This window comes from Cheilinus undulatus, linkage group 14 (genome assembly GCF_018320785.1).
Source record: "Cheilinus undulatus linkage group 14, ASM1832078v1, whole genome shotgun sequence".
Taxonomy (NCBI): Eukaryota; Metazoa; Chordata; class Actinopteri; order Labriformes; family Labridae; genus Cheilinus; species Cheilinus undulatus.
In genome coordinates, this window is record NC_054878.1 from 23,835,133 (window position 1) to 23,848,672 (window position 13,540).

The 13,540-nt window shown below is 38.2% G+C and overlaps 1 protein-coding gene across 2 annotated transcripts in view; it reads left to right on the top strand.

Moving 5' to 3' along the window:
• The first annotated feature begins 994 nt into the window (after positions 1–994).
• The window catches only part of LOC121521497 (cAMP-specific 3',5'-cyclic phosphodiesterase 7B-like), a 35,009-nt gene continuing 22,463 nt past the window's right edge, over positions 995–13,540 (top strand). The window contains exons 1-3 of one of the 2 annotated variants that reach the window (XM_041805530.1): positions 995–1,315; positions 7,053–7,138; positions 7,663–7,723. In XM_041805530.1, the coding sequence (XP_041661464.1) occupies positions 7,118–7,138; positions 7,663–7,723 (82 nt within the window). In that variant the 5' untranslated portion in view covers positions 995–1,315; positions 7,053–7,117. The remainder of the gene's footprint in view (positions 1,316–7,052; positions 7,139–7,662; positions 7,724–13,540) is intronic. The other variant, XM_041805529.1, reaches the window with a different exon arrangement.

A 13,540-nucleotide genomic window follows, 5' to 3' on the forward strand; every position in this document is an offset into this window, starting at 1 on the left:
AATTGCAAAAGTGGGGAAAGAATTAGTGGAAAGATGTTAAAGAAGGGTTACAAAAAATGGCTATGAAAAGCAGTTATAAAATGGTAAAATGCTGGTAAGTGGCAAAATTGGTGAAAAAAGTGGAGACAAGGGGTTGAGAGAGGCAAAATTGGATTAAAGTGGCAAAAGTTTGTGAGAATTCAAAAAAGGTGCAAAAGGAAAATAAATCATGAAAAGAATTTTAAAAAGTAGCAGAATGAATTTAAATTGGCATAAATAGGCGAGCTGTAGCAAAAAATTGGTTTAAGGATGTAAAAAAAGGTAAGAGGTGTCAAAAAGTTGCAGAAATGGCCAGGTAAAGTAATAAACAGGTTAAAAGTGACACAAATGGGTGGAATGTGGCAAAGAATGGGTTAAGGGGGGCAAAAATAGCCAAAAAGATGGAATAAATCTGTTAAAAGTGGCAACAACGGTCAGACAAATTAGAAAGAAGGGGTTGAAATGTGGGGAAATTAGTTAAAAGGGGAAACTGGCTTAAAGTGGAAAAATGTACCAAAAATATGTGAAAACGGTGGTAAAAAGGGGTTAAAATGAATATTAAAAGTGGCACAAATAAATAATTTCAACATCAGAACCCAATAATAGCTTTACATACTTTCCAGCTCCAAAATGAAGAAACTGTAAGCACTATTGATATCATCAATGAATCCTAAATGGGGAGGCCTGCATGTTACCAAGACAAAAAGTGCCCTAAACTGTGGGACTGTGGGTTCAATGGGGGTTAGTAGCACTTTTTCAACGTGTCCCCTTTAATTGCCCTGGTTTCTCAGCCTACTTTTTTACAAACAGTTTACCTCACACTCTGTTTAAAGTTAAATATTCCGAATTAAACTGCTGTTTAATTTAAGAAAACCAATCACACTCAAATCTGTGGATGTTTCCAGCACTGATTGGTCCTCTTCTTTATAGTCCCGCCTTTTTGATGCTACAACCAGCCCCTCCCCTCTCCTCTCTCTGCGGCTCACAGTCATACAAACGGCACGCGGACAGGAGCGGCGTACGGGAAACGGTAACTTCACCTTGGCTGTTAACGAGCCGACACTGTCCTTACAGGGCGAGTGAATCCAGACGGAGCCGCGGAGGAGGATGAAACAGTCATTTACTCAACAATAACAACAGCTTTCAGCTGGGGCACAGTCACCTTTCGTCCTGCTGTATGCGGCTCTCTCGTGCGCTTCCCGTGACATGAAAACACACCGCACGCGCCTGGTTCCGTCGCATTCACTTGCTGTCCACGAGCGGCCACGATGGTTAAATGTCCTGTTTAATGGTCGAGGTATGTAGACTGTAACCTTCCAGCTATATTTGCTGCTAGCCTCTTCACTCAGACAAACACAGGCTTGTAAACACAGAGTTTTTTTCCGAACAGGCCTGGTAAAAGCTAACAAAAACACTCTTACAGCCATATACTGCTCCATTAGTGTTCTTCAAAGTGTCTGTCGTGCTTCACAATGACCTTATGTCACTATTAGGGGCCGTTTTCTGCGGTGTTATTACAGTATGAAAGAATGTTTTGAATATGGGAAGTAAGTGTCAAGTGACCTTGATTTTTCTGTGGTTATAGTTTTTGGTGCAGACTTCTTCATACGGAGCCTCACATATAAGCTGCAGTAATGAATACAGTAGGCCTCCTGTATTATTGCTATGTGTCACGTCAGTGTATTGACAGATTTACAGCAGCCAGCCTGCAGGATACTGCAGACCACATGTAAAGGGGGTGCAGCAGAGGAAAGTGGGCTATATCATAAACTAGCTAAAAGGTTTCTGTTTTGTTATGCTACACCATATGAGGAGCCATTATATCATTGCTTAGAATAATGTTTTAACAAAATATGCACATAAAGTACAGCAGAAGTAGCTACACTGTGTAAATCATTACTTTTTATGAAGTTTGTTAGGCAAGTTTTAAAGTGAACTATGAAACACATGACTTAACTCACAATTTGGATACAGTTTGCGACATAAAAGGACCCATGACTAGCTTTCACTTTTTTTTTTTTAAATTGAAACTTGCTAAGTTTTAAAGGAAATGGCTCAGTTGCATAAAGTATTGTTTGCTATATGCTTACATTTTGAATGAAGACTTGTCACACGTTTGTTCCAGACTTTGTTCCTCATTTTTTTGGTTGTTTTGTTCCCAATATCCGCTATGTTCCTCTGTTATAAAAGTGTCTGAGTTGTTTATAATCTCTTCCTAAAATTAGAATACAGAATTTAACATAAAACTACATAAGAAGAAGCCATTGAAAATACTTTTGACAGTAGAGCTGAAGTTAACTCACCCATACACTTTGCAGACAGTGTCAAGAGATGCAACCAAGGATGCAGTTTAATATAGGTAACTGCCTGGTTGACAAACTTCAGCCACTGGCAAATAATATGGTACGAACAGGGCAAATTTTGGTTAAACAGATGCATTGGTGCGTCCCTTGTGAGAACACAAAACAACAGCTAGGAAAGAGCACTGAGATAGATAGATAGATAGATAGATAGATAGATAGATAGATAGATAGAAGCGAAGCTAAGGAGTCACAACTGACATGAATTGTAATCAAATCACATGACACCCACCCTCCTAATTCAGTGGTCTATCTAAGGTGCAGGATTTCCGGTCTCTCACTGTGCTCTGCATTTGCTACCTCTGCCCTGAATCAGCACTGCACTCTCGCTTTCAACCCACCTCCACCCCAGCATCCACCTGCAGACTCTGAGGGGGGATTAAAATGCCAACTCATCACTCCTCAAGTTCTGTATGTAAAATAGATCTATGAGGACTGATTAAGTCGAAGCCTGACACCAAACATGTCATGTTGCAACACTAAATGTTTGAACAATAACAATGTGAGTTGACTGACTGAACTGTGCTTGTGAAACATGCTCCACAAAGATCTCATAGAGAGGAAAGAAATACCTTGAGTTTTAACGCAGCAGATCTCATAAGTGGCATGAGTCGTCATCCTTAAGACAGACTATAATGGAATACTAAGTAGCAGTAGCTGCTAGCATTAGCATCGCTAGCATCCATGCCTGCTCTGTTTGATGTTGCTTTATTCACAGTCTGACCAACAGCATCAGTAACAAGCTTGAGCTTGACCACGGACAGCAACAGTTTTCTTTGAAATTAACATAACGCACTCCCTCCCCACCCCTCCCCTTGTTAAGTCCTAGATTTTTGTGTAAAACCTCAGCTCTTTAATTTCTATCCAAAAATAACACAGCTGTCCCCTAACCTCTCTATTTATTAAGCATGACAGCCTGTCCTGTAAATTTGATGTTTTCTCTGCAGACAAGGTAACAGTCTTTTTGTTCCTTAGTTGTTAGAATCTACTAATTTGAAAACGACCTGTTTTTAATAGGGAAATTCGCCTGATGGACACTTGTGAGCTGAATTCATGTTTAGTTGATTGAAACATCAGATTGGACAGTTTGTCGACACATTTATTGTGGCAAAAGTAAAAAAAAGCAAATTGAATTTTGGGGCTAAAACTAGGGCTGGGCAATTGATCAAAAATTAGATTGAATCACAATATGGCCTGCTGCAATTTTCAAATCGCAGAAGGTGCAGTATTTTTTAACCTGAAATTTGTGTCAAAATACCAGTTTTTTTTTGCAGCAGACATATTATGCATTACATATCATACCTAATTTTTGTACATTTTTCCTATTATATATGAGAATGACAAAAAATGATCACTCCCTTCAATGCAACAATTCATATCCAATTTGCAATAAGAGTCAAAATCATCAGGATTACATATTTTTTCAAAATTCTTGAGCCCAATTTAGTCTAATATTGTGTTGGGTACAATATAGAATGATTTATTGCTTGTGGTTGTTGGAAAATACATAAGATAAGGAACTTAAGAAAAAATCGCATATCAAATCGCATTTGCAATATCGGGGGAAAACATTGCAATTAGATTATTTTCCCAAATCGTTCAGCCCTAGCTAAAACTAAACCTGATGATACAGTTGTACATGATTTCTACTGCCAATATGTACGTCCAATATTCAGGCTGTAAATGTCAACAGAAGTTTCCCTATCTCCCCAAACTGATATTTAACTTTTAAAGTAAGTATCTGACAATACTGATGTACATATTATATCAGGTATCCTTTATGGAGACTCTAACCAGCCTCACAATGGTTATTGTTCTTATGAGTGAAATAAAGAGAATGCCAGTACATTTATGTTGAGTCATTTCACTCAATAAAAAAGCCTCTTACTTGAAAACTATAAGTCTTGATTGTTGTCATCAAAAAAGTACTTGATGATGGGTAGATCTTTTTTACTCCCTCAGTCTTAGTGGATGGAAAAAAAAGTTAATTTCCAGCCCTTATACTAAAACTTTGTGTTGATGTAAAAATGTTACTTTGAATATTACATAGTGATCTGATGCTAATTTTTACTTTTAGATCACATTTATTCAACGGCATTAAACAAATAGCAAAAAAATATACAAAACGTTGAAGCTAAATTAAAGTAAAGAACTGATAAAAAATATTGGTCTGGCACTATTTGGAATAGTTGCATGACTATTCATGGCAACATTTAGTGACAAAGCGGTCTCTACAGAACTGTATATTTTTGAGATTCTTCTTTTTGAGGATGATTTAATGTTGATTTTCAGGAAAGTTTTCAGGGATGATAGCCTAAAAATTTGGTCTGGATCCCTGAATGACAAACTTGACAAACTAAATAAGCAGTCCAGCACAGGGCATTATGGGAAACCAGGCATGACAACTCTAAAATATGTTTGTATAGCAACCACATAGTGAAGTAGCAGTGTGCTCTAAATTCAGCAGAAAATGACACTGGTGTTATTGCACACTCAAACACACATTTTCAAGTAGTTTGACTTCCTGCATCCTGTCTTTGTACAGCAGCATTTGACTCCCAAAAACTAGTTTATAATAGAAAAAAGAAATCAATTTATTTGTCAGATCTGAGGACCATCCAGGAAACAGTGAACAGACCTTCTTAATGCGAACAGTTTGGCAGCATGTAGCTGTCAGCAAAAGGAAATTCATACACTTGAAGAGAGAGCTGTCCCACTGAGGTGATTAAAGATGTAAGCACAGTGCTTAGAGGTCATGGAAAAACATTTGACAGAGGGCATCCTGTAAACATGCCACAACCATGTGGGCTGGATGAGTGAATCGTCTTCACTTCTGGTTTGTCTCCATCCACCCGCTTCCTGCCTGCCGGTAAACAAAAGTGTGCTAATGTAGATCAAAATCCTCCCACTCAAGGTACTGTTTAACAACTGTGTCCCTCCAGAGAGGCGACACTGAACATGTGTTATATGAGGTGATAGATTATTTCATACAAGTCCAGCTGGAGTTTCTGTGATACATCTTTGTCATCCCTGTCCACTGTAAAAACACAGCAGCTACTATACTGACAGTATATGACCTCAATAGAAAATGTTTAGAGCTGAATGTGCATTAATAAGTGATGGGCAGTTAATTAAGTTTCACTTCTCACAGTCATGAATTCAAGATAATTGTGATTAAATGACTACTTTGCCCCATGCTATTATGCTAATTTTGTCCATAGGTTTGGCCATGTGTTAAGTGTTTTAGTAATGCTTGTCCTGTATTTATTTTTATATTGTAAATCATTATTTTACATATTTATGTTTTCATTCATTGAAATCCATTTATTGCTGTTTTTTCTAAGTGTTAAGAGTGTTTTAGTTTAAAAGAATTCGACTCATTCTTGTGTTTAGTAATCGGGATCACGATATTAATCTATATAATCATTTCAGATTAACTCACTGCTGATGAACCAAATCCCCATCAGAAAGATGAGTGAGATACTGATGTGGTAATGTTCAATGGGAAATGTCCGTGTCATTGCTCCTTTTTTACTGCTTCAAGGACTAAAGCAAGAAGACACAAGGCATACTCAGTCAGGGCTCATCGATGAGGCTTGATAGGATGCAGGTGGATTAATGGATCACAGATCGATGGTTTCAGGCATTTTTGGAGCTCCGACAGCTTTGGACAGAAAAATTTTCAATCAACATAATTTCTTCACAGTATTTTTTTGATACTGTATTGATTTTTAATGCCATACTTTTTCCAGATAGCTGTAGACATGCAGAGATCTTTAGTGTTAGAGGCAGGCGTCAGTCCTTTTTGATCAGGTTTTTAAAGTATTTTAAGATTTTCTGGGCGCTATTCTACAGGATTGCACAGATATTGAATCCTAGCTGATGTGTGTTGTTTAATTGGGGTATTGTAGATACATAAACTCATAAGATGACAGGTATTGGGTGCTTTTTAACCTCAGGAACTTTCTACTAGGAGGGAACAAGGAGTCTTTTCAGGAAACCTGCTTTTTTGACCTCAGGGAGGTGAGGGATAGTACTTTGCAAGGACCAAGGGACTATGGGGTCTGGGGCTGCAGTGCTAAACGTTTCTGATTGGTAAAAAAGTCTCTCAGGTGACCACACAGATCACTGGCATTCTGATGGTTGACATCATTTCTCTCTGACCCCTGTCAGTTTTAGAAGTTCCAGCTTCCCAGATGAATGCGAAATACATCCATGCAACGGATATATGAACAGCCTACCTGGCGTGTCAGGTTACAAATGTGAGAGAAATGCTGACATACTGAGAGTGCTTTGTCAGAAGTATTGAAAAACCATCAGAATTGGCTAAATTGTTATTTTAAGCATCAGTATCGGCGCTAGTTTTCATAGTCGGTGCATCTGTAGTTCAAATGTAGGATTTGCTGCAGTCTCTTCATGTAAGGATGTTAGCTTCATATGGCACATGGGGCAGGAAAATAAGCCAATTAAAGTTGCATCATCTGGATCTTGAAAACGGCAATAAGCACAGTTTTTAAAGACAAAATTAAAATGTTTTTTTTTTCAATCTTAATTTCATGTCATGTTGTTTTTAATTTCTGTTCAATAAATTTCAATAATGATGAATGTTTTCATGATCATACTGACTCAGTTTGACCTACTGCCCTGCTTTTTCTACTGTTATGTGTTTGATAGTTTGAAAAAATGGAGCTGGAACTCAAAAGAGCCATCTTGTAAAAGATGACTGAAGACCCCTGACCATGAGGACTTACCATGTTGAGGCATGTGATTAATGTGCAAATCGATGCCAGTTTGTACCAGTGGGCTGTCTGACCCACTTTAGCAGAATGCCTGGCAAGCAAAGAGACATGTCGCTACTAGAACGGCAGATGCCACTGTCGCTAAATTCACATAACACTTGTCTTACTCACTGACATGGAAATGGTCTTCAAACAGGACATTTATAGGAACTAGTGTCCCAAATTTTAATTGTATGGGTCTAATTAAAAAAAAAAAGACTAATCTGTGTTTTTCAGCATTGATTCTGTCTGAAAGAATAGATCTGTATTGAATTCAGCAATAGATTTTGAAGGCAATGAGTGCAGGCTGGTAAAATGACACATCAGTGTGAAAGAGGTTTGTTTGTGTGTGAGAGTGTGAAGCCTCAAAAAGAAGGCCACCATGACTTTTCACACAGTTTCTATTTATTATCGAGGCTCATTGATGCTTTCTTTTGATAGCGGAGTGTATTTTGGGGTGTTGTAATATTAATCTCAGCCTCTCTCTCTCTTTCTCTCTGTCACAGAGGTGTGGAGCAGTCGCATTTAAAAGGTCGGAGCAGAATGCCATACAAGTTCGCATGCTGGGTAAGAAAGCTAACTGACCCAAATACCTCGGTGCAAAAGGTTGTTAATATATGTAGTCAGCTGCAAATGGATGGTGCAAAAGATGTCCAAATATTTGGAAGCAGAGCCCAAGGCTTTCAGTAACCTTTGGCATGGTGTAATCTCTGTTAAACACTGGAATTTCCCTGCGATCTGTGTATTTACTCTACACTGTACAGTTATGGCTCAATACAGTAGGTTTCATAACACCTAAAACTCCATCCAAAAGCCTGTGTGCAAGTGTAAGTTTATAAAGTGTTGTCTGGACTGGAGACATAAAATGAAGATGTTTATCCTTGCTGTGTTAAGCCATGATAATTCAGAGCTTCATTTGCAGTGAGGGTTATTTTTCCATATTAATGTCAAAGTTATTTAAAAGTCCCCAAAGTACCAGTGCTTAGTTGTACTGAAGTTTCAACCTCCAGTATCATACAAAAAGTGGTAGCTTGAGGTTAAAGTTCCAATCCACAAAAATGTCATCCACTCATTCGCATGCATTCACAAACACAAACAGACTGAGATGCAGATACGGACACTTGGCAATGTTTCTTTTTTTAAGCAGGCCATTTCAGTCAAAGGCTGACCCACTTCTTTTTAGTGACCCGCCAGAAAACGTGACCAGTGGCATCATTAGAGAGAATCGAAAATAGGAGTCACTCACACACACATCACTCAAGTGCAGGGACTGAGTTGAATCTCAGTTGTTCTGTAACTCTGAGTGTGTGCGTTTGTGTGCACTGGCTGACTCCCAAACACACTCATCCAGACTCCCACTGACCTCATTAACTTCCTGTTATCTCTTTTAATTCTGTGGTCTAATCAACATCTCACTCTTTCTTAAAGTCTGTCAGATTTTCCTTTTCACACACTCACACAGTTAGACCTGTTTCTTTTCCTTTTTGTTTAAGCTTTTATTTGCATGCTCTGTACGTCGGGAAGTCCGATTCACTGGGATTCTCTCCTGGTTGGCTTTTTTGCTATGGTGGTCCTAAGAGCTTAACAGACTCCTGAAAGAAAACACATGCAAGTACATAAATAGAAAACAAGTAAAGAAAACAACCGAAATGCTTTTACAACAAGTAGGCTGCAGAAACAGATGTGGGAATTGAAAACAAGACTTTCTAATACCTTGGGCCTTTATTACGTAACCAGTGGTGCTTTTACTTACTTTGCTTTTATTTCTTGTTTACTTTTGACCTTCTTAGGCCTTGTCCACACGGAGATGAAAACAATATATTTCCATTTCATTTTGAAAAATGTTTCCATAAACACGGGATCGTTTCAAGAAATGTCCGCATAAGCATGGAACCACTGGAAGCGACTGAAAACGCTGTAGTATGTATATGCCAAGCCTGTAAGTGGCGCTGTAACTCTACCACGGAAACGCCCAACAAGAGAGAAGAAGATTATGGAAAACTGCCCAGAACTTACTCCTGGTTGTTCTTTGCGGTGGACATAAGAACATGTGGTGTATGCTGTTCTCCATGACCTTTTGTTGTTCACAGTGCTGGTAAAGGAGTGTCAGATTTTGCTGCCATAATAAGCTTGGTGGCTTCTGCAGCTTGAACACAACCCTGTATTTTGCCATTGTTGTTTTGGCTGGACCCGCGCATGCTGCTTAAGAGGTCTATGCTATGTATGACGTTATTGTTTCAAGAAAGATGCATTTGGCTGTCCACGCAGAGATAAAATGGTGAGCATTTTGTTCGCTCTGGGACCCGGTTTCAAAAAGTAGTGTTGACGGCCTCCCAAAATGTGAGTTTTGTGTGGATGAAACTCTGATACAACAAAAACACTTTTGCGTATACATATGCCCCGGGCCAAACAATCTCTTAACATCATTGTCAACTATTCACCAAAGTTGTTGTCTTGCACCAGCTTTCTCAGTTCTGCCACACTCTGCATATTACTCTGGTTCCCCTCTGTTGGCACTAAGATGCAGTAACATTCCACTGTCACTTCTTAACACAGGGGAAGTTATTACATTTGTGGAATTTATTGAAAATCTGTGCATATTTCTAGTTTTTTAATGGCACCAGTTTCAAACCAGTACATCCAAGATATTTTCTGAGAGGTATCAAAGACAAATGGAGCAACAGTGTGGCTTGCAAATCAACACGGACAGACAGACAGGCCGCCATGTCCAATTTCTGCCACATCCAAAATCCTTACCACAATGGGAATTTACAAATCAACAAAATCACCACATCATCAAAGATCCAAATGCAACTAAGAAAACTAAACAGAACTTAAATCCAAAGCACAACCAAAATTTCTCCTTTTAACCTGATTCCTTGACAGCGAAAACTCGAGCACCATGACCAAAATCTGTGACACAACCACTTTCAACAACAACCCCATCCACAATATAACCAAGTCCTCTACACAACTAGAGTCTATGACACAAAAATGCATCCAGCTGCTGCTCATTCCACAAATGCATGTTCCTTAAAAGTGTAGCACCATTTAAAAGTGAAATAAACAGGCCTCCCAATGGCATAAGATTTATTACCAAGAATCCTTGTTGCAACAAAGAAACAATCTACCGAACGCAGATTCCCTTACTTTTTGTGCTACATTAACCTACCTCTATCACATACCAACAGCCATTAAATTACCAATTACTACCAAATATAACACCATCGAATACCACAACACACCCACATCCTAAATGCAGCTTAATTCCACCACAAAATGTAATCCAGAAACCCAACCAAATACCACCACACTACAATTCAGAAATACAGTGGAATAACACATTACACCCTCAAAGCCATAGCCTTGCAAAACAGATGGATTGGCACAAATTCCATGTAACAGATGTCTTCCATATAAAAAAAAGTTTTGTTTTTAGATAATGTCAAATTGTATTTTTTATCCATCGTTGTAAAAATGTGAAACAAAACTTTCGTCATAAGATGAGGTTTATACTGAAATCAAAGTGAAATCTGGTATGTGAAACTGTTAATTTGGCTCGTCAGATGATCAAAACCAAGTACCGCAACAACAAATCCAAAACCCAGCCAGATTCTGCTTCACAGCTAATAGCTTAATCCAGCATTTCAATCAAATCCAAGCACTCAATAAATACCACTAGAAGATATAAAATTACAACCATATTCTGCAATGCAGCCAAATTCCATTAAATCAACCTAATGAATGCACACAACTAACCTGATCCCAGCCTAAAAAAAACATTTTATTGAACTCAAACCCATTGTACATAGGCCTGAAACACACTTCAGCAAATTTGTCTCTCTTGCTTATTTTTTTCTCCACAGTGTAGGCCTTTTATCTTATTGCCTTTGTCTAATCATTTCTTGCAAACAATTTCTTGTCTCATATGTGACGTTCAAGGCTGTGCTTCTGTGCGTGAGTACTTGTGCATCTGCATGTGACTGCTTCTCAGGGAACATTTCTCAGAAAAGTCATTATAGCTAGTAGTCCTTAATGGTCACATTCATGTTGAGATCAACACACGGGTCTAATCCGCTTATATTCACATAATTAAATTACTCTTAATTAATATCTGGTTTTTAGTAGCCACAGAAAAGCCTTTAGGGATGTCTGTGACTTTTAAGGACAACAGAAGGGGAGTGTTTCAGAACCTAAGAAATGTTTAGTTCATCCAAGTTCAAACTGATTCATCTAAGCCCAGCAAATTTGTTTGTTTTTATTTGACTCTGCAGAGTATAAATAGCTCAAAACAAAATGCCTTTTTAGTATGGATTTGACCTGTATACAGCCAGTTTATGTACATTCATTTGACAAGTATCAATTTTCTTTCAGATTTTGATGCCTATAAAAATATTCACCCCCTTAGATGTTTTGCACTTTTACTTATTTTATAAATCAATCACGGTCAATACAACTTGGCTTTTTGACAAAAAACATACAAAACCCCCCTCCTTACTGTCAAAGTGAAAACAAATTTCTACAAAGTAATGTCAAATAAATAAAAATATGTAATGTAGATTAAACAGCTGCATAAATATTCACCCCCTTCAAGTCAGTATGTAGTAGAAGCAACGCATACAGCCTTGCACATCTGAAAGGTCTCAGTCAGGCTTGCACATCTAAACACTGCATAATACTCACTTCTTTGCAGAACTGCTCAAGCTCTGTCAGGTTGCAAGGGGATTGGGTGTGAACAGCTCTTTTCAACACCAGTCACAAATACCCTATTAGATTGAGATCTTTGCTTTGACTTGACTTCTGATAAAACTTAAGTTGTAGCTGCATCCATGCTGATCGCTTCCCTAACAATCATTGTTTACACACTTGCAGTACAACCAAACCACACTCTTAGCTGCTGCCTCTTTCTGCTAAAAGATGCTGATTGGTCTGTTAATTAAAACATTGGAGCTTTGAATCCACCTAATGACAGACATATGTAGTATCTGGCCAGTATATTGGCTTGGCAAAGTTAACAGTCATCTGGAAAAGGGCAAGCTTCTGTTTCCACCTCTGTTGACTTCTACCACCAATGACATTATGCTGCTATTCTGGCTATCCCAAAAGACAAGGACTCTTCACCACTAATGGCCCACATTTGCTTCACATCAGGGAGTTTTGTTGGATGCCTGTCTGAGATCTGAAAAGACAAGCAACTTTAGCCAGAGCCAGCTTGGGACTGAAAAATAAAAACAAAAGCTCTAGATAACTGTAAATAGAATGAGGCAAGTGCTGCAGAGGATCAAAAAATGTATGAAAAAAAAGTTGTAACAAGGATCAGTTGCTCTTCAAGGATTAGAGGATCTAAGTCAAAACTGCACATATACACAGTAGAGCACTGTTCAGGTTATTTGCAAACAAAGTCCATGGTAAAAAAAATGCAGTCAAAAGTGAAAATCCAAAGCACTCTGATGTGGTATAATCCTTTTAAAAAGGGATTTGTCCACTCATTTAGACTCAAACGAGTCTTTGATAGGACATGTTCTGGTATGCTTGTTTGCAAATAACCTAGACAGTCCTCTATGTATGTGCAATAAAAAAGCTTTCTCTGGTGTTGAAATTGTAATCCATACCATCATGATAACAACTGATAAAATAATAATAATAATAAACACATTTTTTTATAGGCCTAAAACGCTACTATCACTGATGATGCCTAAATATGTAGGTTATATGCAAACTACTGTAGTGCCGTGTACCATGGCAGCATGAAATATACTAAAGCTTGGTGATATAGCAGCAAAACTAAGTCACCTCCAAAGATTTCTAACTTAAGCTTGCTGAGGCCCAGTCACTTAAGGGATCCACAGACATCAGCAAAAAAAATGGTCAGTGCAAAGTTGTCTATGACAACCATATTCCATTTTTGACCTTAATAAAAAGCATTATTATCAAAGCAAAAAGATACACAAACTCCTTTTCTTAAAACAGACTGAGCGTTTTTGGTAATACTAAAATAATGGATGGGTTCATTGAACTAAACCATTTTGCTAGTAATGTCTGACTTCATAGCTAAGCCATGACCTGTGTAGAAGTCAGGATTCCAGATAAGAAAGGATACTGAAACCACCCTCAAGGGCACATATAAACCCAACAACAACCTGTTAACTCACTTTTCATCTCCAAAAGAAGGTAAATATTAGCCAGGATGCTAGTACAGTCCCACTGATCCAACACAGGTGATATTTTGAAAAATAGCATTGGAAGAGGGCTCATTCACTCAGCTCTTCAAGGGCCCAGATATTTATTGGACAGAAGAATGTGATAAAAAGGGATGCACAATATTGGATTTATGCTGATATCCAAATGCCAATATTTCTCACCTATTTTTGCTGATACCGATAC